Below are 27,791 nucleotides of genomic sequence, written 5' to 3' on the forward strand. Positions count from 1 at the left end.
ATTCAGGCACATCTTTTCATTGTAATGCCTGTCCTTTCTATAGGGATTGCAGATATCAGTTGCATACAAACGTTTCATGTGCCCTCCCTCGTCTGTGTCAGTTCTGGAGAACACATTCCCCCTATTCAGTGGAAAGCAACATCCCCCTGTTCACTGGACTGCACCATCTTCCAACAAGAAAAGAAAATACAAGACCCTTGATCAACTGACATATCAAGAGGCCAAGAAGAAATATGATCATTTGCATCTTACATCTTTGCAGATGAGGGTACCAGAACCAGACCTGTAGCCGCTGTCAATTGTTGGAAGCTTGAAACACAGAATAGTGTATCCTGGTTTCTCTGAACAAACTGTGGGCAGTAAAGTGAACCACAATCAAGTCGCAATCTTCCCTTCGTGCTTCTCGCAGGGAATCCACCATTCTGTTAGCTTCACAGTGACCACAATTGGCTGACAAATGGCCACATTCTGTAGTATGAAAATCCACACCATTGTCAGTAAGGTGTCTCCTGATGGTGGCCAACATTCTGCTGGACTGCTCCAACATGGCCACATTATGGTGAAATCTTAAACTTACTGGCATGATGCCTCTGATGCTATCAGACAGTGTCAAAGTGGCTGATCTGGTTTTATATTTTACTTGTGAAGGTGGTTTCTACTCCTTTCTGTGAGGTAGGATATCTTGGCCTCACTGACAGCTTGAGGGACTGCTCTGACCCAGAGGACCCGCGGCTGCCCTTGCTCGGTGGTCCAACCTGTCTCATGCCTTTCCCACCTATTTGTTGTTCTTGTTCTTTTACTTTTGTCATTTTTAACATCTTGTTGTTGTTGTTCTTCCCTGTCCTGAATTTTATCAACTTATCCATACTGCCGGTTTTCTTGTAGTAACAGAGGCTGAAGAAACACTTGTCAGATGCAAAGGGTGTTTCTCGCACAGCCTAACATGTTCCAGGTGTCTCCAGGTGCTTTGTGGGCTGAGTAACTCACTCCTCTCTCATTTCTATCTGCTTTTTTCTTGGTTGCAGTTGGGTAGTCTGCATTTGTCTTCTGTGTCCTTTCTCTCCGAGAACTATTCCCAGTGTGGTGCGTATAGGACAGAGAGGCTGATGACCTTGTAGTTTGGTCCCTTTAACCTCATCATTCCAATTCAATACCTCAAGCATTATCTGCATATTGTAGAAACTGTGCTAGTCCTGAGATGGTAGCAGGAAGGGTCTTGTTTACTCAGGAGTTCATAGCTAATGGGTGCCCCATCATACGGAGTTAGAGGTGGTAGCTGTGCAGATTTTGATAGCTACTGATATCAGCTTCTGTAGTACTTACCTACCTCCAGACAGGGAAATAATGCATTCTGAGATGATCTAATTGATGCAGCAACTCACTCCTCCCCCCCTTCTTTCCTCCTGTGCATTATCCACTGTGAGGAAGTGTTGTATAGTCCGGAATGTGTCTCCTGATTTCTGGTTTGGAATAGTTATCTCACGGATGGATACTCTCATCTTTTAAGCATTCAGACATGCAAATGGTAGGTCGAGGAGTCACATAATTAACATTTTAATCAATGGAATTGCTTGTAACCCTAGACTCATCATACAACTTGACTCCAGTCTCAAATTCAATTGACAGTCATAAGATTCAACATGTGATTATGAACTGCAAATACTATATGTTCCTGGTTTTCATTCTTATCTGGCTTACTGGTGAATTAGCCTCACAGCAGTGACATAGTAGCATCAACCCAACTTCTAAACAAGCTAAAAAGCCAAATTTCAAAAAACCAACTTCCATTGACAGCTGCAGATCAGTCAGTCTAACTTACTATGGAGATTGGCCAAGAGCAACTATGCTGAATGCTTGAGACATGTGACATTTAATCAACCCATCAGTCTGGTTTCTGGGACCGTTAGTCCACAACTTAGTCTGACTGGAAACACCAATGTGGCAGACTTTTACCAAGCACCAGTACCTGATCACCACCTTCCTAGACTTGCAGCATAAAGCGTTCAGTACTGCTTGGCATCACAATATCTTGATCATGCTCCACGGTTGGATATTTTTGTGTGCTTTATCAATTTTTCCCAGGAAATTTTTGTCACCACAATTGTTCGAATTAGCGTCAGTATGTGTCTCGGCTCTCTGCAGGTCTAGTGTAACAGCATGTCTCATGTTTCAGTGCTGTTATCCTTTTCATTAAAGTCATTGATTGGCTCCATGGCTTGTGCTTATTTCCGCTCTTTATGTTGACAACTTTTGCATTTGGTACAGCTCTCAGCCTGTGGCCTTACCTGCACTTCAACTTCTGGCAGCCATGCCTGGGCCTTTCGCCACGGCTTGCAGTTTCATCTACGAAAACGTGGGTTGTGAGTTTTGGTTGCTGCACAATGGTCCATCGGAGATCACCTGGGGAACCAATGCCTCAAATTATCTGCAGTGTCCAATTTTTTGGTCTCCTGTTTGATAGCAAACTGGTGTTTACCTTACACTCTTCAGTTGCAAGACAAAGCTTAGTGCTCTGCTCCTCCTTAGCTATACCTCTTAGGGTACGGATTGCACCACTCCCCTGCACTTCAGCAGGGCACTGGTCTCGTCACAACTAGACTACAGATGCCAGATATGTGGTTGCCAGACATGTGGTTCAGCAGCACCATCAGCTTTGCAACTGTTAGCTTCAGTTCGTCATTGTGGGATAAAGCTAGCCATCAGCACCTATCGTATGAGTCCTGTTGACAGTCTTCCGATGGAAACCAGGACCGTACCTTTGCTCTACATCAAAAACTGCTAAACAGTTACAAAACTACCAGCCACCAAGTACCTAGCCATCCAAACTATGTCTTTTTTGTAGTTCAAAGTGTCAACCCTGGCAGTCAACCCAGGCAGCTTTCAAATTTGAATGCATTTGCATAGGGACATCCAGTCCCCTCCTTGCGTGGGTGACCCCATATGCTTCCCCCTTATCTGTATCCAGGCCACAGATCCAGATAGACCTGTTCCAAGGGCCTTAAATGTCTATTGCACTTGTTATTTTCCATGACTGCCAGCCCTCCAGGAATACCAAGATGCTGAAATAATTTTACTGATGGCTCCAAAAATGCACAAAAGACAGGATATACTTTCACACATGCTAAAGACCAGGAAAAATATTCTTTAACAGAATCCTGCAGTGTCTCGACCACAGAACTGGTGGCTGTGGCTAAACCACTGTGTTTCATCAAGAAGAAAACTTGTAATTGATTTTTCGTGTGCAGTCATTATGAGCAGTCTGAAGGTTATTGATTGAGGTTATTGATTGATGCAGGCCTCACAAACCAGCACTCTATGCTATCCATGATCTTTTTTATAATCTCAACCACACTGCATGCCCAGTCATTTTCCTCTGGATCTTGAATTATATTTTAATATCAGGGAAAGAGCTAACTGATTAATTAAGCAGGGAAGTGATCTCACAGTCAGCATTGGGTATGAGGATACCAGGCATTGGTTTGCAGGTGCTGATGGAACTTACAATCCGTGGCTGATGAAGGAAAATGGTAGGTTGCTGCTTCCTCCCAACAAACTGTGTGTCATGAAGGAGACCACTGCTATGTGGTGTTTCTTTTTCTATTTGTCTTTTGCTTGCTTCACACTGGCCTTACCCACCTGACTCCCCATTTCTATCCCATGCCAATATTCCCTCTCCAATGTAACTGTAGTGCTTCAGTCTCACTGCATGCCCTCCTCAAACCCCTTTGATGATCGCAGGGTCTTATGCACCCCTCATCCTCACAGGTTGACAATGAAAGGACAGATTTTATGTTTTTTTCCAAGAGAGTGGTTTTCTCCCCAGCTTTAATGTTTCAACCGTACTTGCACTCAGCTTATTAACCTGGTTGTTCACCTTTTCCTTACTGTTTGTTAGCTTTCACATCCTGTTCTGATATTTGCTATGTTCTTAACTCTTACCCACTTATACTCACTTTGACCTCCCCTTCATCTACTTAGAAGGTATTTTTTATTGCATCACTACTTTACACGTATCTTGTGTCAGCTAAGGCTCCGATGGAGAGGAGGCTCAACTTTTCACGGCAGATTAGCCTGAGGGTCCCCCATCTGCCTCTGACATACACACTGGCACAATCTGGCAACCCTTTTTATATTTCCTGTAATTGCTTTTAACTATGAGTGCTGCTGTTAGTGTTCCAGCCTATCATCTTCCATATCCCATAGTAATTCACTTTGTCAGCTTTTATATACAGTTAGCAAAACTGTCCCCTGTGGTTTTGTTCTGTGATTGAGGCATTGTTGACATCATCGTTTTGTCCCTTAATTCTTCATACAACAACCAACCAACATTTGCACCTCTTTACCTGAATTTTTCCTGCTAGCTAGACAAGTAATTAGCAGTACATTTCTTTATACATTTGCTGAACAAAAATACTTTTTTCCTTTCATTATATTTAATTCAACTTGTGTAATCATTGAAGCTATAATTGCCATGTGATTACTTATTTCTTCTTTTACACTAGTTGTTTCAGAGTTTAGGTTTGTTTATTGTTAAAAATGTAGGGATATTACCATGTTAATTAATTTCTCTAACTGTTTGAAATAACTTTAGTGCATCATTTTTAATTCAAGGGTTATCCAAGAGGTAACCATGGAAAGAGGGACAGCTGGGATAATGAGAAAGTGGCACTGCTTCTTTTTGACCTACAGAGCCCACAAAATGTTTAAAAGTGAATTGACAGATATTCAGGATTATGACAGAAATGGCTCTTCAATGAACTAGTACAGCTAATTAATGAAAAAATTGCGAAAAATGCATTTCTTGTTATGGCAATTGTCAGATAACTTTCCACATATTTCTTGGAGTTTTGCGCATGAGGTTCTGTAAACAATTAGGGTACCACACATTTGGTGCTTGTTTGTCTTCAAAACTCCTTTCTGGTAACCACAAAACTCAGCTTTGGACTTGTTTTCATTATGTTATGGAAGGAGAGGGACTACTGAGCAGAATGGGACATGGTATTCCTGTCCAAATTTTCTTTGAGGAATTCTAATACTTTGATAGTTGGCATGTGTCGTCATTGAAAACAACAGTAACAATTTGTCCATTACCTTTCGTAGTTGCACTCCCTGTTGTTAATGTACATTCTGAGTTGATCTGGCAGAGTTTCATGACAGGAGTACATACACACACTTTATCCATTGGCCCTAGTGTCTCTCTTCCAATGTGCAATCCATTTAGAACTAAAGTTTTTACTAGTACATGTTTTTTAAACAGCTTCCACTTCCAGGTCTGGAAAAATATATACAATTTTATGTGCAACATACAGTCTGTTTTAGTATCTAGTTAATGATTAAAATGTGTAAATCAGAAATAAATAATTCTCAATAACCTGCTGCAAGGGTAGTACCACTGTTAATAAGTCTGAAATCTTATAACATCCATTCTGGTAGTTGAGTGATACTAGATTCCACTTTTCTCTATCTGACCTATAACGGCATTTTTTACCTATTCCCCTTGCTAAGCTATGCAAAATAAAAACAGTAACTCAGTGAATACACAGCAAACTTTGTTTAAAGACCTTTCGGTGAAATATTCGTTTTGATTTCCATGTAGCTGTAAGTGTTGAACATTTATTTACTGTCTTATTTATTTATTAATTTTAATGTCTTTTATTATTTTATATGCCTTAGTTACTTAATATTATTGGATCATTGTAACGAAATACATTTTTATGTTATTTCAAGAAATAAATTTAATTTTTCTCAAGATTAGTAGCTTTTTAAATAATTTATTAAAATTAAAAATGCCTATAAAAATATGCTATGTAAGTGCTGCTGAAATTTATTCAGTTTTCTAAATTAATAAAATACATAATTCTTTTTAGTTTGCTGTTTGGTGGAACAATACCCCATTTTTTCTATAAAGGACTGGATGGATTTATACCATATGGAACATCACATCGTTCACTTAAGCAGCTTGCAGTGGAGCGTTTCATATTTATGCCTCTGTACCAAGCCTTTTCCTTGTACATGCTTGCAAGGCTAGAGGTATATCATTTCTCTCATTTTGTAAATTTAAATGGAAAGAATTTTATTTTTCAGTACCATAACTTTTTTTATGTATTGTATAAGTGTTCAAGCAATAAACTGTCTGTAGTGACTTGCTCTAGGTTAGTATTGAAGGTAATTAATAAGTAAAAGCCATTAGCTGGGATGTCAACTGAGGACAGGACAGTGAATGAGCAAAGAATCACTTTCAAGTTCTGTCCTAAGCTTGGCAAGATACCAAAAGAAATGCATGCAATGCTGGTACATGTTTGTTGGGATCAAGTACTGTCCATAAAGGGTACAGTGGTTCACCCATTTTCGAGGAGGCCGGGAAAGTGTTTCTGACAATCCCTGTAGTGGGTGACCGGTGACCACCGTCAGGTGACAAAAGCATTGAGAAAGTGAGGACGTTAATCTTGAATGACTGTCAATTAACTGTGCGCATGATAGCAGATGAATCTGTGTGACAAATCCTTACCCAGGAGTTAGGGAAGAGGAAAATGTATTGTCATCTTGTGCCACATCAGTTGACTGACGATCTGAAGCAGGCACGTTTAGAGGCTTCACAGGATTTTGCCGAAATGGTGGCTGCAACACCCAGTTGAAACCTGGTGTCTCTGGTATGACCCTGAAATGAAATGGCAAATCGGAAAAAGGTCAAAGCCAAAAAATCACACATCAAAACAATGCACGTCACCTTTTTTGATAGTCAAGGCATTATCCACGAGGAATTTCAACCTGAGGGAATGACGTTGAGGGTACGACCCCAATATGCACAACAAGGTTCCTGGTTTTTTGTTCACGACAACGCTTGCCCACGCACAGCCAATGTCATCAAACCGTTCCTGGCAAAAAAGGGGGTGGTGGAACTTAAACATCCATCATACTTGCTGCATCTCAATCCTCCAGTCTTCTTCCTATTCCCTCGACTCAAACTCGCTTTGAAAGGAAAGAGATTTGACGACATTCCTGACATAAAACAAAACATGTTGGAGCTTTTGAACACCATCCCAAAGGAAGACTTTGTGCAAAGTTTCCAGGACAGGTATCACAGAGCTCAGCGGTGCGTAGTTATGGGAGGTGACTAGCTCGAAGGATAGTAAGGTAACTGTAGTTCATAGTTCATCTACATAACTTTATTGTCAGAGGTTGTATTTAGTTATGGCATCCAGATACATGAGACACTGAAAATCGGTAACAAAGTAAAGTTCTTTTTGCTTCTGGTGGCAGTGCGTTGAACAGTTTTACTTCGAGGTATGTATAGATATTGTGAGTCTTACTTAATCTTGCATATGCTTGGTCTATCTTTTCTTTGAGTTGTGTATTGTGACAATGAAATGATTGCCTTAATTTGTGGCTCTTTTGATTTTCTTTCATGTAGACTAGGCAAATGTCATGATGCCCAGTTTCTTGATAAATGGCCTGCAAAATATATTGCTTTTGAAAATACCTGCTACACATATGATAGCCTTTTTCTGCCATGTAAAAACTATTTTCACCACAGTGGAGCTGCCACAAAGCAGTATGCAGTATGTTATGTGGCTATGAAAAAATTCATAACAGGGCTGAGCATAATGTTTTCACTTGCACAAGCTCTAAATTTATGTAACAGCTATACAACTCTAGATAATTTACTGCACATAGAATCTGTGAAGAGGTTCAAAGGTAATTTGGAATCCAAGTATCCCAAAGGTTAACATAGATACATTGTAGTTGGTGTTGTATAAACTAAAAATTATGTTTTCAATTTTATCCTGGTTTACAGTTAGTTCACTGTCTTTAAACCAGATACTAGGAATTCTTAGATTGGCTAAATTTTTTTTTCTTTAGGTCCTGTATGTCATTTCCAGTCGCAATGAAAGTGGTATCATTAGCATATAGAACAGAATTTCATCACATGGGACTAGATAGGTCATTAAAATAGATTACAAACAATAAGGATCCCAGTGTCCTGTATCTTGAATACCATAGCACCTTATTTATTAGAATTGGATGACTCACAGAGTCAGATGCCTTGCTCAGGTCAATCAGTAAGGCATCAGCAGATGATTATGGTTCAAAGGCACTGAATATTATTGAAAAAACATTTTCAACAGCTTTCAGTATAAATAATTTTCCTTGAAGCCATACTGAGGGTTTGCAGGTGAAATGTTTGTAAATTTGTTGGTACATGCAATGTTCTACTATGTACATTTGAAAGTATTGGTACAAGAGAAATAGGATGATAGTTATCAACACATGACTTGGTCTCCTTTCTTATCCAGAGGGACAACTTATTTTACCTTTAAGAAAGATGCAAAAGAACAACTCATGGAAATCCAGTTTATTAGCACACAATGTGGCTGTAGTATAATGTCCACCATCCTTTTAATAACAAAATTTGACATGCTATAAAAGTCTTCTGATTTTGAATTGCTCAGTTTTGCTATAGCTACTGCAAGGTCAGTGACAGCAATTTGTGCCCATTTGAAAGAAGGTGTGTTGTGTGATAGAAATAACTTTTTTCCCCCCTAGATGTTTGTTAATACCTGATTTATAGTTGCCATTTGTTGAGCTGGGTGTCCTTTGTAACCAGAGTTAATGAAGAAATTACTCATTTCATTGGATGTGATATTGATATTATCAATATTAGTATTGTCACAAGTTGTTCTATTTGTATTACCCAGTTCTGATTTGATACCTCTCCAAGCAGCCTTGCATTTGTTTTGTGATTGCTGAATGTATTTATCATTTTTCTGTTTTATAATTTCTGATCTCAACCTCTTCTTGGGTTCAAGATACTGAAGTCTATCGTCTTCACTGTTCTTTGATCTGTTATTGAGATTGATGACCTGTGTTCTTAATTTTTTGATCTGAGGTGTGAACCATTGGTGTAAACTTCTATGATTACTTTTGCTTGGTTTCCCCTGATGTCTTTTTAATATTTTAGGACAGCATTGGTTAAACTATTACTCATGTATTATTCAGATACCATAAACATCATTCATATACAGTCATTTTTCCTACTATTTTTGTTTAAGTTCATCTCTCCTACTAATGTTTTTGTTGAAGTATCTCTTATTTCATCAGTTTTTTATATACAGGGTGTTACAAAAAGGTATGGCCAAACTTTCAGGAAACATTCCCCACACACAAATAAAGAAAAGATGTTATGTGGACATGTGTCCGGAAACGCTTAATTTCCATGTTAGAGCTCATTTTAGTTTTGTCAGTATGGCTTCATTCCAAAGTGATCAAATTGTAAATTTTCACACCCAACATGTGTGGGCTGACGAGAATCCGCACGCAATTGTGCAATCACGTCATCAACACAGATTTTCTGTGAACATTTGGGCAGGCATTGTTGATGATGTCTTGATTGGGCCCATGTTCTTCCACCTACGCTCAATGGAGCACGTTATCATGATTTCATACGGGATACTCTACCTGTGCTGCTAGAACATGTGCCTTGACAAGTACTACACAACATGTGGTTCATGCATGATGGAGCACCTGCACATTTCAGTCAAAGTGTTCGTATGCTTCTCAGCAACAGATTCGGTGACCGATGGATTGGTAGAGGCGGACCAATTCCATGGCCTGCACGCTCTCCTGACCTCAACCCTCTTGACTTTCATTTATGGGGGCATTTGAAAGCTCTTGTCTACGCATCCCCGGTACCAAATGTAGAGACTTTTCGTGCTCGTATTGTGGACGGCTGTGATACAATACGCCATTCTCCAGGGCTGCATCAGCACATCAGGGATTCCATGCAACGGAGGGTGGATGCATGTATCCTCGCAAAACGGGGGACATTTTGAACATTTTCTGTAACAAAGTGAAGTCACGCTGGTACGTTCTGTTGCTGTGTGTTTCCATTCCATGGTTAATGTGATTTGAAGAGAAGTAATAAAATGAGCTCTAACATGGAAAGTAAGCATTTCCGGACACATTTCCACATAACATATTTTCTTTCTTTGTGTGTGAGGAATGTTTCCTGAAAGTTTGGCCGTACCTTTTTGTAACACCCTGTATATGGGGCAGTCACATGAAAACAAGACAATAGAAAAAATAAGTAAACTATTTATTATTTCAAAAGTAATCACCATAATTGGTAATAAATTAATCCCACTGTGAGACAGGATAGTTAATGTCTTCATGGGAAAATGCTTGTGGTTACCTGTGGAACCATGATCATACCAAAGCATGTCCTCTTCATCCAGAGCAAATCAGTGGCCGAGAGTGTCTTTGTGAGTGAGCCCACATATTTCCAAGGTTGTTTTGACTACACTGCAGAAGTTTCACTGGAAAGCCCTTACACATCCTCCATATAGTTCTGATCTTTACCCAAGCAATTTCCATACTTTTGGAAGCCTGAAGAAAGACATTGGATGAAGAGGTGCTTACCTGGGCAAAATTAGGGTTGCGACTCGTCCGATTTTCAGTGAGATTGTCCTGGAATTTAAAGTACTGTCCAGGATCCCAGGTAAGGGGACTTAGGACACACTTTTATCCCATCTTGTGCCAAATCGCAGAGGACGAGAGAGAATGGTGTGTCAATTTTCTCTGCCAGTATCTGTATGTGATTCAGTACATACATTTGCCTTTTAAATGAGGGATTATTGGGTAGTTAAGTTGCCAGCGCATTTCACATCCAATTTGAGTGTTTTAGAATCAGAAAGGTTTGGTGTTTGGAAAAGATGTTTTGTCCTTCCTGTAATAATGAACACAGTTCTAAGTTTGTCTGTTCCTAAGAAGGAAGTTATAAGGTATATGGCTTTCAACAGAGACTGGTTAGGGGGAAAAAAGCATTTTTCCACATGGTTGGCAAAAGAAAATGATGTCACAGCAAAGTGTGTGGTTTGCCCCGCCTTGTTTTCAATAAAATTTGAAGGAAGAAAAGCTGTAGTGGACCATCAGAAGACAAAATACACATTCCGGTGCAACAGCAGTGTTGTAAAAATAAAACAATTACAACATTCTTTGTGAAGAAACATATGTTTGAAGAAGACACCTTGTATATGCTGTAGTTGCATTTGTTCATCACAGTGTAAAACTTGGCCTAGATACAAGTCATTGGATTTCCAAAAGAAATTGTTTCATTCCTTATTTCGAGACACTAATATTGCATCTAAAATTTCATGTGGAAAACCCAAGGCAGTGACTATCTCAGTCAAGATGTTGCCACAAGAGATTTTCATAAAGTTTTTTGTTTTTCTGTCTCCTCAGATGCTTAACACTGAGAAAATATAAAAAATTTTCCTTGTGCAGTCCAGTACTTTGATGTAATCATGGTATGCATCAGAGACTGCTAGATTTTTATGAGTACTCCAAAGAAACCCACAAAGACATTCCCTATGCAGTAAAGAACTTTACAGACTCTAATAGCTTTAATCTGAATCAAGTAAGTACACACAGTGCTGACAATGCCCCAGTGAATTATTGCAAAAAAAAAAAAAAAAAAAAAAAAAAAATGTGGATTTTGTCTTGCTGAAAAACTAAATGCCATCCAGTTTGAGTGACAATTGCAACGGCCATGGCATAAATAATACTGTAAAGCATGGTCTTAAAACATTTCATTATGATGTAGAGGCATTAGTTCTCAAAACCTACCATGAATTTATTTTCTTTTACTTACTGAGAGAATTTCCAGAGTTTGTGGAGAAAGTTTAAGGAAATATTGAGACACGTCCATACAAGGTGACTCTCAATACTTCCCACAATTGAGGAATTGTTTACTGCGGGCTTGCCATCAAGTCATATTTTATTTCAAAGGGTGAGAAAAATTGTTCGAGGTTGAATTGGCTGTTTAAGACATGATGCTGAAGAAACTGAACATTCACTTCATGAATGCTATCTACATTTTATGCAGCATATTTTGCCAGTTTGAAACTGCTCTTAGAAAACTGGAAAACAGCTCAGTTACTTCTGTTGTGTTGGACAGAATACTAAGGGACCATAAAAGTAAGCTAAAAAGCAGGGGAAAAGATACATTCTTAGGAAAGAAAGTTTATGAAATCCTAGAGGAAATACCAGAATCACATCAGCTAAGTTTTGAAAATGATGCACAATCTTTATTGTCTCATTGCATTGATTATTTGTCCCAGAACTATGATTTTTCTGAGAACAGTGTGCTCTGTCTCACAAATTTTTCCCTTAAAAAACAAGATTTTCATCTGCATTGATAGTATATTTTGAAGACAACCAACAAACTGAATCTCAGACTGGGTGAAGATCAGTTATACAATGCTTTCTGCAATTTCTGGAATGCGTATGCTGGACGTGACAAATGTAAAGTAGAAGACCAGATTTTGGTAGATTTCTTCAAGCAGCAGACCACAGTTGACATTTCCTTTTAACAATTGCTTAGGCTTATATCATACATATTTTCAGTTCCTGCCAGTCACTCATTTGGTGAAAGAATCTTGAGTACAATGAAAAACCAGTGGTCAGAAGAAAGAAAATCAGATATCCATGGCCACAGTGGAAAGAGAACTTCTAAAAGTGAACTACTCTCAAATTTAAAAGTGACCTTCTCTGAAAGTTGTCATGAATTCTTGAACTTTCTGAAACGGAGGGGGTTGGAGGATGGTGAAGAACTGCTGAAAGCAGTAAAGAACAATGAAAAAAATGCATTCAAAAATAAAAAACAGTGATCGTGTTACTGCTGGCCATTTCTCAAGCTTTTTTCCTCTGTCTTTTTCATGTGAACTTTGAATTGAACTTATTATATTGCATGTGAATGTTCTTTTGAAAATTCATTTCGTGCTTAAATGGCAAATCTATATATCGCGAACAAGAATGAAAAGGAGGAATACCTTTTTTTTTTTTTTTTTTTTTTTTTTTTTTTTTTTTTTTTTTTTTTTTTTTTTAATTTTTGTGTTAACACAATTTTAAAAATAAATTTTCATATGTTTAAAAATTACAGGTACAACGAATTGGATATATTACTCATGATATTTGTTGTAAACTATTAGTATATGCTTCATTCTGTATGATTGAGATGTTGTCCAGCTCAGGGTTTCTTGATAGGTGGCATCCCTAGGTACAGTCATGGTTCTGTAGGCAACCACAAACTTTTTCCATGAAGGCATTGACCATCTAATCTCTTAGGTGATAAATGTATTAAAAGTTATGGTAAACACTTAATTTTTTTCCAATCTGTCTCATTTTCATTTGATGTCCACTATGCTTCTTAATTCAGACTTCAAGAAAAATATAATGATTCCAATTCCAAAGAAAGCAAGTGCTGACAGGTGTAAAAATTACTACACTATCAGTTTAATAAGTCATGGTTGCAAAATACTAACACAAATTCTTTACAAACAAATGGAAAAACTGGTAAAAGCCAACCTCGGGGAAGATCAGTTTGGATTCCGTAGAAATGTCGGAGCACGCGAGGCAATATTGACCCTACAAATTATCTTAGAAGATAGGTTAAGAAAAGGCAAACCTACAATGTTGACTGGAATACTCTCTTTCAAATTCTGAAGGTGGCAGGTGTAAAATACAGGGAGCGAAAGGCTATTTACAACTTGTACAGAAACCAGATTGCAGTTACAAGAGTCAAGGGGCACAAAGGGGAAGCATTGTTTGAGAAGGGAGTGAGATACCATTGTAGCCTATCCCCAATGTTATTCAGTCTTTATATTGCGCAAGCAGTAAAGCAAACAAAAGAAAAATTTGGAGTAGGAATTAAAATTCATGGAGAAGAAATAAAAACTTTGAGGTTTGCCGATGACATTGTGATTCTATCAGAGACAGCAAAGGACCTGGAAGAGCAGCTGAATGGAGTGGACAGTGTCTTGGAAGGAGGATATAAGATAAACATCAACAAAAGCAAAATGATGATAATGGAATGTAGTCGAATTAAATCAGTTGGTGCTGTGGGAATTAGATTAGGAAATGAGACACTTAAAGTAGTAGATGAGCTCTGCTGTTTGGAGAGCAAAGTAAATGATGATAATCAAAGTAGAGAGGATATAAAATATAGACTGGCTATGGCAAGGAAAGAGTTTCTGAGGAAGAGAAATTTGTTAACATCAGGTATAGATTTAAGTGACAGGAAGCCTTTTTTGAAAGTATCTGTATGGAAGTGAAACATGGACAATAAACAGTGACTAGAAGAGAATAGAAGCTTTTGAAATGTGGTGCTACAGAAGAATTCTGAAGATCTGATCGGTTGATCATGTAACTAATAAGGAGGTACTGAATGAAATTGGGGAGAAGAGGAATTTGTGGCACAGCTTGACCAGAAGAAGGGATTGGTTGGTAGGACACATTCTGAGGCATGAAGGATCACCAATTTAGTATTGGAGGGAAGCGTGGAGGGTAAAAATTGTAGAGGGAGACCAAGAGATGAATACACTAAGCAGATTCAGAAGGATGTAGGTTGCAGTCGTTATTTGGAGATGATGAGGCTTGTACAGGAAAGAGTAGCATGGAGAGCTGCACCAAACCAGCCTCTGGACTGAAGACCACAACCACAACAACATACTTCCTAATAATCTTGAATACCGATTGATTCTTCATTCCAATTATCCTTTAGTTTGGATCATTTTTGTCCTATGTCTTACTTTGAGCAAAATAAAACAGTTGCAGAATGCTGAATTCATAGGCAGGATAACTGAACTCAATTTGTGGCTTGCATCTTGACTTTTCTTTCCTGTTTCCTGCAGGTAATTGTCTGGACATCCTATAGCACATTGCCATAGTACATTTAGGCCTGTGTAGATATGGTGTTCTGTTATTATACCACCATTAATGTTTGTCTTTTGCAATTTATATTGTATTTAGTCATGTATTTGTTTATTCCATTTGTTACATTTTTAATTATTTATTCACTTCATTTTTGCTTTATCATAAAAGGTTGAATTTTGTTTACGTGTATTTTTGTTTTCATTTTAATCAATTTTTATACCCACAATTTCTATGGTACAGTCTGTCTGCAGCCTTATCTGGTAGCTCTCAGTCTGTTGTATTTCTTTGGAAGTATTGAATAAAGTGATACAGCCTGTCAGCAGCTTTGACCCCTGATGCTGTCAACCAGTATGGGCATCCATAAGCCAGCTGCCCTGTCCTTTTGCACCTGCCCCTCATCTGCCCTATAATGAGTGGTTAACCATCAATTCTCTGCAATGTAATAAGTTTTTTTGTATCACCTATAAAATTATGACTTGATATGCCTCAAAACTGACCAACTCCTTCTTTATTTAAATGGCAATTTTTAGAGTCTTTCTTCCTTCTGGAAAAATTTTCGCAGACTCCTCATGTGGGAACTGTATCATACTGTTGTTTATATTTTAGATTCTGAAGTACCTGAATGGCATGGGAAGATGGAGGCTTTCAGCATGAATGGTCTTTTTATTAACACCTTCAAAAACTTGAAAATATCAGACCACAATGAGAAAATACAGATTTTCAGTGAGAACATAAATATAGCTACAGAACCCACTTAACTCACAACTAGACTGGCACCTTTCAGACCCACTTAGGGTTATCTGGATACTTCCCACTAACACCAACCTGTCAGAACTCCGGAGATGGGAACTTGCCCTTCAGTATATCCTCTCTTCTCGTTATCCGCCAGGCCTCAACCTCCGCTAATTTCAAGTTGCCGCCACTCATACCTCACCTGTCTTTCAACAACATCTTTGCCTCTTTACTTTCGCCTCGACTGACTTCTCTGCCCAAACTCTTTGCCTTTACAAATGTCTGCTTGTGTCTGTGTATGTGTGGATGGATGTGTGTGTGTGTGTGTGTGCGAGTGTATACCTGTCCTTTTTCCCGCCTAAGGTAGGTCTTTCCGCTCCCGGGATTGGAATGACTCCTTACCCTCTCCCTTAAAACCCACATCCTTTCGTCTTTCCCTCTCCTTCCCTCTTTCCTGACGAAGCAGCCGTTGGTTGCGAAAGCTAGAATTTTGTGTGTATGTTTGTGTGTCTATCGACCTGCCAGCGCTTTTGTTTGGTAAGTCTCATCATCTTTGTTTATATATATATATATATATATATATATATATATATAATCTCATACGAAGGAAGAAACATTCTATGAGATCTTAGTTTCCACTAACTAATTGATTCTTCTTCCATTTAATGTTGTTACTTCTTGATTTAAAATAGGATTTGGTTTAACATTGCAGGAGCTGCCATTCCACACCTCCTCCTCCTCCGCCTCCTCCTCCTCTTTTTTGCAACTTTCAGAGACTAAATTTTGAATTTTCAGAACTTAAGATTTAGCATGCAGCTTCCTATAGTTCTTTTCTCCCAAAGATAATTCCTATTCTTCACTAGTAATGTATTATTATGTGTTTTTACTTTGTATTTCATTTCTATTTTCTAGGGAAAATCACACAATGAAGCCATGGGGCAGCTACTACGCATCTATGGACCCACCGTCAGAGCCAATTGGATTTGGTTAACAGTAGTGCAGTATCTGAATCTAAGATTAGTACCACCAATGGTAATTCATCAAAACTTAACTCTTTATACAACTAAGTGACAAAATCAATTACAGGTAAATACTGTAATGTGATCACATATTGGAATAATACTTCTCCTGAATAACTATAGTTCCCCACAGATTGAAGCCCTTTCAAATGTTACAAATTCCCACGTATCATTACCTGAAACTGAGCAACATTTCTACAGTTCGAATGAAGTAATTTTGTTATTGGTTAATGTTTGTGATGGGAGCGGTGTTGCCAGCTAGAACACAGCATGCAGCATGCTCATGCAGTCGATCTAAATCACTCTGTGTTTGGTTCTCCCATCCATCCTGTCGAACCAGGTCTGTACAGATCTTCACATGTACCTGTAAAACAGGCAACACTGTGAACACAAGGTTCCTCATAAGGAATTGTGGATGGCTGACATACAGCCTCTACCACTCAACACACTTAAATATCAATCACAAAGTTTTTTATTTGAAGTATTGTGCTCCACAACATATGGAAATAAATATTTTTCATATAAATGGCCTAAATTTTTCTGTTTTGAAATGATCTGTAATGGTTGATCAGCATTTGTAGTCTATAAGTAGGTCATCTGCAGAGCTATTTGACTAAATAGGCAGCTACCTACATTGACATACAGGGTATCAAAGTGGCATAAAAATGAGACTTGCGCTATGGTATGTGCCCTGAGATGTTTACAATGTTATAAGTGCATGTGAATACTGAATATCACGTCTTAAAATGTATGCTACAGTGAAAGATTCATTGTGTTAAGATCATTTGTGGTCTGTTCTTGTTCCATGCCAGAGTACATGAAGAGGTGTATGGCATGAAAAAACTGTTATAAATGATTCTTATTAGTCTTTGGTTATGATTTAATGCTGTATTGGCCATTGTTGTGTGTCCCATATTCTTCACTCAGTGATGTTCAGACATTTTACCTATGCCATTGGTCAGAATTTTCAGTGAATTGCCACTCTCAAAGTCTGTGAAGGTGGAAGATCATTTAATTACAAAATTGATGACCAGTCACCATGATCAAGTACCCTGAAATGTCCACCCAGTTTAAAATGAAATGGCCGCCTACATATAGCCATGTGAAAAATGGATGCTAGTCTGAGACTTAATGGAAGAATTCTGAAGAAATTTAATTTACTCAAAAACAAGGTCACTTAGAACACCTTGTTCAATGAATTCTTACGTATTACCAAGTTTCACTAATAGGAGTTGTAGATATGATTCAAAGAGTACCTGCCATTTCATCATGGGTTGTTTAGTCCACACGTAGTATCACTGAAATCTCACAAACTACAATGAAAACAAATCAGTTTTTGACGTATAATGTAATTGGATAGATAAAAGAATCTACTCGCCAAGTGGTGGCAGAACACGCACATAAAAGGAGGTTATAATTGTGCCTAATTATAATTTGCATAATTATAACCTTGTTTTATGTGCCTGTTTTGGCACCACTTGGTGAGCAGATTTTTATCTATCCAAGTTCATGAACTCCAGTGGAAGACTACATGGGAAATTCCCTGTGCATCATACAGACGTTAAAAATTCTGAAAGCCCACATTCCAACACAAATTAAGAAGTATTACTTTAACTAACTTTTATTTTACTTAAAAATCATGACAGTAAAATGAAATCTTTTACTCCCATAAACCATCTGCAAATGGGATAGGAGGAGTGGATGTGGGGTGGGGTGGTGGAGGGGGGGGGGGGGAGAGGAGGAGCAAATGATGATTCCAGTACATTATTACCCTTCACTTGCAGAGGAAATATCGGGAGAATGGAATAGACATTATAATCATATATGTACACACACCAAAAAAAGTTGTGCATCACCCCAGTTCCCACAACTCCTGAGGATAGACGTTGACTGTAGATATTGTATCACAGACACAGTCCCTTTGACTGTTCAGAGATGTCACTAAACCCACCCAGAGATATAAACAACCATACGTGAGCAGCGCCTATTAGATGGAGGGGGTCCAACAGCCAATCAGTTCCAGTCATTTCACTAGGAATTAGGTACACGGCTCATGTTGTCTGTAGTTCAACCCTGCCTAGATGGTCAATACCACAGTTTGATTGTGACTGCATTGTTACTTTGTGCCAGGAAGGGCTCTCAACAAGCGAAGTGTCCAGGCGTCTCGGAGTGAACCAAAGTGATGTTGTTCGGACATGGAGGAGATACAGAGAGACAGGAGCCGTCAATGACATGCCTCACTCAGGCCATCCAAGGGCTGCTACTGTAGTGGATGACCGCTACCTAGGATTATGGTTCGGAGGAACCCTGACAGCAACGCCACCATCTTGAATAATGCTTTTTGTGCAGCCATAGGACGTCGTGTTATGACTCAAACTATGCGCAATAGGCTGCATGATGTGCAACTTCACTCCCGATGTCCATGACGAGGTCCGTCTTTGCAACCACGACACCATGCAGCGCAGTACAGATGAACCCAACAATATGCCGAATGGACCACTCAGGATTGGCATCACGTTCTCTTCACCAGTGAGTGTTGTATATGCCTTCAACCAGACAATCGTCAGAGACGTGTTTGGAGGCAACCTGGTCAGGCTGAACGCCTTAGACACACTGTCCAGTGAGTGCAACAAGGTGGAGGTTCACTGCTGTTTGGGGGTGGCATTATGTTGGGCCAACCTACATTGCTGGTGGTCATGGAAGGCACCATAATGGCTGTACAATACATGAGTGACATCCTCCAACCGATAGTGCAACCATATCGGCAGCATATTGGCAAGGCATTTGTCTTTATGGACGACAATTCGCGCCCCCATTGCACACATCTTGTGAATGACTTCCTTCAGGGTAACGACATCGCTCGACTAGAGTGTCCAGCATGTTTCCCAGACATGAACCCTATTGAACATGCCTGGGGTAGATTGAAAAGGACTGTTTATGGATGACGTGACCCACCAACCACTCTGAGGGATCTGCGCCAAATAGCCTTTGAGGAGTGGGAGAATCTGGACCAACACTGTCTTGATGAACTTGTGGATAGTATGCCAAGATGAATACAGGCATGCATCAGTGCAAGAGGATGTGCTACTGGGTATTAGAGGCACTGGTGTCTATAGCAATCTGGACCACCACCTCTGAAGGTCTCACTGTATGGTGGAATGTGTGGTTTTCATGAGCAATAAAAAGGGCAGAAATGAAGTTTATGTTGATTTTCTTTCCAATTTTCTGTACAGATTCCGGAACTGTCAGAACTGAGGTGATGCAAAACTTTCTTTGATTTGTGTATAATGGCTCAGGTGTCGAAAAATATATTCTGGCAATACTGATTTGAATGTCTGTGAATGTGTGATGGTTGGTTGATGGTTGGTTGATTTAAATGAGAGTTATGGTTTCCCTTGTTAGTAGTTGGTTACCCATGGAGATAATTAGTAATAGGTGATGATGGAACTGGATAGGTTAATACTGAATTACACTAACACTTGTAAGTTCAGTGTGATATACTTTATGAGTAGAGGTGACTGATGCAACAGCATGCATATGTTCCAAAACGCTGCAAATAAAAACTAGATTTTCCAGTGCTCATAGTTCAGGTGATAAAAAGGTAGGTTCAAATTCTTTGGATAGCCCTTGGGCTTGGGACTATTTATATACCCAACAGAAGGGTTGTTTTAATATAATTATCCTACAGTGCAGGGTCAAAATATAAATATTACACACTTTTCTTTTTATGTGGTCTGTTTTGGGCATGGTGGGACTTATGGAAGCACCATTAGTTCATGGGCAGTTCCTCAGAAAACCCACAAAAAGGGTCTTTTTTACTATGCTTTCACTGTCACCAAAACCCGGCTGAGGATTCCAAGATGGCTATATACAGCAAATGGCTGAAATTTTCATGATATATTCCTAAGGTCCGATCCTGAATGACTTGAAAATTTTCTTGATATCTTTATCTGTTTCCAAGCTACAGGGGTTTAAAGTACTCTACTTCTACTCATAAAATCTGGTACAAGGCAAAATCTAGATAATAAACAACCAAAGCAAATTGCTCAAATTTTAACTGTATGTTCTCTAGGTATTTATCTGGAAGAGACATGTCCCTGTTTTCAAAAATCTTTATTCATTAGTGAGAAATACCCCAAAAACTTGTTTTTTGGGTACCAAAACCAAGCCACATATTCCGAGCCTGCTATGCACAGTAAATGGCTGTATTTTTACAATGTATTCCTAAGATCTTGATCTCAAACAACCGTTAAAATTTTCTTCATAGCTTTGTCTACTTTCGAGATATGGAGGCTGAAAGTTACCCTACTTGTATACGTAAAATCTGATGTGAGCGGAAAACATAGTTTATAAAGTGACATAGCACAGAGAAATATGCTGTAAAGTGTCTCCATTATCATCTGGGAACCCCATTTTGTAATACAGAAGCACATGCAATTTTTTTTTTTTTTTTTTTTTGCACATAAGTACACAATCTAACTTTTTCTGGCGAATACATTTCTTTTCATAGGAGTTAAATGCTCTACTGCAGCAGGGAAAAGAAGAGAACCAGTGAAAAAATGTTCCTGTTGGAGCACAAAAATGTGAATATGTTCCTGTTTGTTTAAAAGATTCCAACTGAAAAGTGGGGTACCAGTTGCCTCATTCTGCCTCCCCAAAAATTGGTCATGTGAAGTTATTCATGCTTTTTTTATGCTGAGAGAGAAGAAGACAGTGGCTGTGGCAAAGAGATGGAAAAGTTATAAATACTGGAAGATAGTAGACAATGTAGAGCGAAGGAGACAAAGGCAGTGTGAGAGGAAGAGGAGACAGACTTAGTGGCAGAGCTGTGTTAGGCAAAGAGTGAAGGAGACAATGCCAAGGGGGAGGAATAAAGAGAAAGTGAATTCGGTGAAAGCCATTGATAATGAGAGACAGAGTATGTGACATCAACAATGAGGAAGAGAGAGACAGAGACAGTGGGAAGAGACAGCAAGGAGGGAAGGTGTGAGATATTAACAGTAAGAGATAGCAAGATGGAGACAGTGACAGCAAGAAGAGACTGTAATAGTAGGTCAGGACCAAGGGGACTGTGGCTTTGGCACAGAAGACAATGACTGACAGACACAAAGAGATAATGACAGTGAGTTAGGAATATAGAATAAGGCAGCTGTACACCACTTTTAAATCAGTCAAAAAGAAGTTATTAATCTGTGGTGATTTCATTGTTAACTTTCTAAGCAATTCTGATAAGAAAAGTGAACTAGAAGTGTTGCTAACAACATATAACTTGGAATCAGTGATCAATTTCCCTACACGTATAGCTCAGGACAGTAGTACTCTAATAGATAATGTATTTGTACAGCACGAGGATGTAGAAGAAACACATGCTTTCCCTGTGGTAAATGTATGATCTGACCATGATTTACAACTGCTTAACTTACAAAACCTAACAGGGCATACACTTCAGAAACCATTAAATAAAAGTGTGAGGGCACTCAACCTGGTATCTATAGATCACTTCAGGGAAAGTTTAGGAAATGTAAACTGGGAAGATGTGTATAATGAGCATCTTCAATTGAGAAAGTAATGTACTCAAGAGTGGTTAGCCATTTCAACAGTAATGGGATACTTAGTAAATCACAGTTCGGATTTCAGAAATTCTGTTCCACTGAGACAGCAATATACAATTTCACTGTCCACATAATAGAGTCTTTAAATAGTAAAATGTCACCAGTAGGAATATTCTGTGACTTATCCAAAGCATTTGATTGTGTGAACCATGACATTATGTTAGAGAAATTACAATTCTATGGTATAAATGGAACAGCATAGGAGTGGTTTAAGTCATATCCACAGAACAGGAAGCAAAAAGTCTCTTTATATGCTTCAAGTGATTCAGAGGAGTTTCTCATTTCATCTTACTGGGGTGAAATTACATTATGTGTTCCACAAGGTTCGATCATGGGTCCCCTCCTGTACTTGATATATGTGAATGACCTCCCTTCTTATGTGAAACAAGATGCTGAACTGACACTGTTTGCTGATGATACAAGCATAATTATTAATCCAGTAAAAGAAAGTTCGATAAAAAATGATACAAATAAGGTCTTTGGAAAAGTCATTAATTGGTTTTCTGCAAATGGGCTTGCTCTGAACTTTGAAAAAAAAAAAAAAAAAAAGCACAGTACATCCAATTTTCTGCTGCAAAAAGTATAATTCCTTCAATAAACATAACACATCAAAAGAAGTCAGTAGCCAGGGTAGAGCATACCAAGTTTTTGGGTGTACGTATAGATGAGAATCTTAATTGGAAAAGTCATATTTTGGATCTCCTAAAGTGACTAGGTTCAGCAACTTTTGCAATCAGAATAATTGCCAATTTTGAGGATGTAGAAATTAGTAAGCTAACACACTTTGCATACTTCCACTCTCTGATGTCATATGGAATAATATTCTGGGGCAACTCAACACCTAGGCAAAAGGTATTCACTGCTCAAAAGAAAGTAATTAGAGTAATGTGTGGGGTCCATAGTCGCACATCTTGTAGGCATCTGTTTAAAAGGTTAGGAATTCTTACAACTGCTTCACAGTACATTTACTCAGTAATGAAATTTTTTCTCACTAACATGGACCAGTTTAAAATCAACAGCAACATTCATGATTACAATACCAGAAAAAAGAAAGACCTACACTATCCTTTACTTAACCTATCTTTGTCACAGAAAGGGGTAAAATATGCTGCTATAAAACTTTTTGATAAATTACCAGATGAAATAAAATGTCTGACAGACAGCAGTAATAGTTTCAAAAACAAATTGAAATCCTACCTCCTTGACAACTCCTATACCATAGATGAATTCTTGAATATGAGTAAATGAATCTGGAGATATAATATATGCATTTTGTGCCATTTAAGGGAATGGGATAGATAATATAAATATTTAGGTATAAGGAGAAAAAAAAACTTGTTTCCTGTGTGCATGTCTTGTGAATTTGACACGTTCCACTTCATAACGGTTTTTCCATGCTATTAATCAATGGAACACGTAACTAACTGACTAAACAGAAGCATATTTGTCTTTTTTCTGCTCCAGTAGTAGCATTTTTGTGCTCGTTTACAACATGCCTACGAACTTATCATTTTTTATACAAGAATTCATATGAATAGCTGAGTAATTGGAATAACATGTTGCTAGACAATATTTTGCAGATATGGTAGTGGAAAGTATAAATGGTTTCTAGTGACACTGTGTGGATTCTTTAGATTGATAGTAGTACTTAGAGATGGATGCAGGGGTAAATGGCTTAAACATAATTTTTTCATTGTTGTTGCCACCATAGCACTTGCAATCTCGGCACCAGAGCACTGACACTCAAATTCAGGAACCATGGCTCAGCAACCATTTAAACAAGATTTGATTGTAGAATTGTAGCCATACATGATGATTTATGATAGTCTAAGGTTATTGTGTACAGTTATGCCCACTTTGAGCCTGTTGACATGCCAATTTTCTTTTACAATTTCATTGGCTTTGAGAGCAGATTATGTATCAAATTAATTTGCCTTAACATGACATATGTAACCTATTCATGAACCATTTATTGCGACAGTCACATTGTTTATGAGTGCCTTCATCTGCTTCCAAATGTGCTGGTGGACAGTAGTTTCATTTATTTATATACTTATTCTTTTAAATAATATAAATGAATAAAAAAGTGGCAAAGCATTTTCATCCTCATGCAAAATCAGCATAGCTAACTTTATTTAGCAGTAGATAATAGCTTTACCCAATTTAAATACACCCATTTGGAACCATTAAAGGAAGGACTTGGTATCATAAAACATGTAACCTCCACAATTCTGTCATAAGTATGAATCCCCTGGCATTTCCACTTTTTTTCCCAAATTACTTCTGCATTTTTCCCTCAAAAATACACAGTTTTGCAGTAACAACCACCCTTTATAAATAATTACTGTTTAAAAAGATGATAAACTAAACAGCAGTATACATCTGGTATTTAATGTTGTGCTTAGTACCTTTCACTGATAGAAATTGTCAATTGAAGCTTGTCAATTGAAGCTGATTGAGATTCTTTTCTTTGCAGTTGAGAGTGCTTTTCGCAAATTTGATAGGATTTTTCTGGATCATATATCTGGCAAAGAGGAGGCAAGCAAGAGAAAGGAAAGGAAATAAGCAATGAGAGGACCATCTTCAGTGCAGCAAACTATTGCGCGGAGAAAGTGAAAGTAACGATAAAGAAGTACTGTTGTAACATTAAAACCTGTTACATTCGTGTTTAGTGAATTGTGAATTTCCTCACATTCCTTGTACAGGGAGTCCTGAAATTGTTATTTTGTTATGTTTTCACAGTATTTTTTAAGACAAATATGTTATATATCTTATTTTTATAACTGCTTAACTTGGAGGGTAAAAATAAAATTTTGTTTGCTGTATCTAATTTTGTCAAATTATACAATTACTACTCTTTTTCTGTTGGGCATAATAGACCTGCAGTATTCAACAAATAATTATACACTGTAGAATTACCACTCTGGAACAAAAAATAAAGTAGGCATTAATAAGTTCACAGCAAAATTTAGTTGTGTTCAATGGGATTCACAGTAAGGAAGTATTTCAAGCATTTACTTCTACTGCAAACATACGATGAATTAGTATCCATTTATTTCTCATGAGTGTACATTACTTTCAACTTCAGTTGTAAGCGTAGCAAGTGATTTATTTATTTATTCACTGTACTATGGCAGGATGGTAAATACAACAGAATACATGCACCGATGAAGAGGGCAAAAAGTTCATAAATTTCCTCAGCAATCACTGGGTTTGTAACTTGAGAGGGACCATTTTTAGATCCAGTCCAGCTGTGCTGTTTGCCTGAATGAATTAGGACGAATGCCAAAATGGTGCTTTTAGTAAGATGCTACTGAAGTTATTCCCCGACATATCTTGAAACTAAAGACAGTGATTTGTGGTGACTTGAATAGGTAATGTAAGTGAAATACTATGGAAGAAAGAAAGAAAAAACTTTTAAAAGCTTTTGTTCAGCTCACACTGTGAGCTTATCAGCGTTGCCAGTAATGAATTTTCATGCTCACACATGTACTCCAGCCGACAGTATGACAATGATACACACCATGTTCTTTCCACAAGTCATTAGCAAAGTAATTTTGTACTTGGGATATGTTGCATCATTATATGTTCACTAGGCAGCATTGTATTGATTGAGAACTAGGGAGCAGAGGCACAAAGGAAAGACCACAGAGGAGTTTAATCTTATGTGTGCCAAGGGTGGCTCTCAATAGGGCTTTTACAGACCACGCATCATTCTGTGCTGCCAACCATAGACTGAGTATTTTACTGTTAACAGTAAAGTAATATGACCAACTGATGTTCTAAGATGTTAGGGATGCAATCCACTGTTGCATTTTAACTGTTACCTTTGTAAGTCAGATGAATTCATAGTTGTGAATAATGACCACCATCAGCTGTAGAATGGAATGAAGACAGTGAAAATTTATGTCGGACCAGGACTCGAACATGGATTTCCTGCGTATCACGAGCGGTCACCTTACCATTTGGCTATCCCTATGCTCCTTCCGCACCTATATACCTTCCATATGGCTCCTACCCCTGTGACCATCCCCGCTGCAAGACTTGCTGTGTCCACCCTCCTACCACCACCTATACCAGTCGTCTAACTGGCAATACATACACTATCAAAGGGAGAACCACTTGTGAAATCACACGTCATACACCAACTGCTATGTTAACACTGTTTGGCCTTTTACATTGGCATAACTACCACCAAATTATCAGTTAGGATGAATGGGCATAGGCAGAGGGTGTATACTGCCAACACGGAATATGCTGTTACAGAGCGTGCTCTACGATATGACAATCATGACCTCAGTGCCTGTTTCACCATATGCGCCATCTGAATTTTTCCCACATACACCAGTTTCTCAGAACTCCGCGGGTGGGAACTAGCGTTACAACATGTCTTTGGTTCTCACCACCCACCTTGCCAAAATTTAAATATAATTTCTTCTGCCTCAGCATTTCTTCACATAAACTACTGCTTCCTTCACTCTGTTCTAGTTTTCTACATCTTTCATTTTCTTACCTGTCTTATTTTTCACTGCCCCCCACCCTCCTCTGTTACATACAATGCACTTAGGTTTTCACTCTTATCAGTTTGTGCACAATGTTTAAACAGCAATCTCTGTCTTGCATATTACCCTGTCTTCCACCTTTAAGCTCTCAGGTTTTCAAATCTCTTTTGGTGCAGTCCCCAACAATCTGTCTTTCCTTCTCATCCCATCCACTAAGTCTCCCCGAAGCGCGGTTCTGGCTGACTTTCCCGAAATCTCTTTTCCTAGACCTCTCCAGTCCTGTTCCTTCACCCATCTTCCTTCCCCTTCAATGCTTCTGACTGAAGAAGGAGCCACTGGCTCCTAAAGCTTGCCAAATTATAATCTTTTGTGCATATGTGTTTTGCCACCACTTGGTGAGTAGATTTTTTTATTTATCCAGTTACCTTATCTTGACATAATGTAATGTGTAATGCATAGTTGGCAAGAGCTGCTCCATACTCTGAAATAGTTGCAGTGATTCATATTTTCATTATTTGTAAATAACATCACAATAACGGGTTGATTCTTTTAACAAGGCCACAATCAATTCGTTTCTCATGTCTTTATTAAGCCCAAGATTGCAGAATATGTACAGTGAACTCCTCACTGGCAGGACGGGAAATTGTAACAAAAGAGCAAAAATACATGGTTAAGACACAGGACTTGTGGTCTGCAGCAGTAGGACTCAAATCCTCATCTGCTCATTTTGAAACAGGAGTCCTCTGGCTTATCCAAATCAGAGTGGCTCCTCCAAGAGGGTCATGGTCAGTTTTCTTGTTCATTCTTGTCTGGATAAGCTTAATGATAATTATATCCTAATCTCTAACATTGCTTTATAGTGTGTGTGTGTGTGTGTGTGTGTGTGTGTGTGTGTGTGTGTGAGAGAGAGAGAGAGAGAGAGAGAGAGAGAGAGAGAGAGATGAGTTGTATTGTTGTACTGAGTATGCTAATATTTACTGTGAGGTTTAAGGAAATCATAACATTGTGTAGTAATTAAATTTTGCATGAGGGTCACTCCAAAAGAAATGCACACTATTTTTTTTTAATCCATCTTTTATTCTACATGTTTGAAAGTTTTACAGTGTGTAGATACATCCTTTAGGAACAATATTTTCATTTCTCCACATAATTTCCATCCCTCTCAATTGCCTTACACCATCTTGGAACCAGCGCCTGTATACCCGCGCACAGTAAAA

General features: G+C 38.4%; 1 protein-coding gene across 5 annotated transcripts in view; it reads left to right on the top strand.

The window, feature by feature from the left end:
- Positions 1 to 24,976, top strand: part of LOC126179121 (peroxisomal membrane protein 2) — a 54,674-nt gene extending 29,698 nt beyond the window's left edge. For 2 of the 5 annotated variants that reach the window (XM_049924586.1, XM_049924588.1), the window contains exons 4-6: positions 5,868 to 6,030; positions 16,354 to 16,473; positions 24,549 to 24,975. In XM_049924586.1, coding sequence (XP_049780543.1) covers positions 5,868 to 6,030; positions 16,354 to 16,473; positions 24,549 to 24,644 — 379 coding nt within the window. In that variant the 3' untranslated portion in view covers positions 24,645 to 24,975. Of the gene's footprint in view, positions 1 to 5,867; positions 6,031 to 16,353; positions 16,474 to 24,548 lie in introns of all 5 variants that reach the window. The other 3 variants (XM_049924587.1, XM_049924589.1, XM_049924585.1) reach the window with 2 other exon arrangements.
- Positions 24,977 to 27,791: the final 2,815 nt, after the last annotated feature.

Source organism: Schistocerca cancellata, chromosome 1, assembly GCF_023864275.1.
Source record: "Schistocerca cancellata isolate TAMUIC-IGC-003103 chromosome 1, iqSchCanc2.1, whole genome shotgun sequence".
Lineage (NCBI taxonomy): Eukaryota > Metazoa > Arthropoda > Insecta > Orthoptera > Acrididae > Schistocerca > Schistocerca cancellata.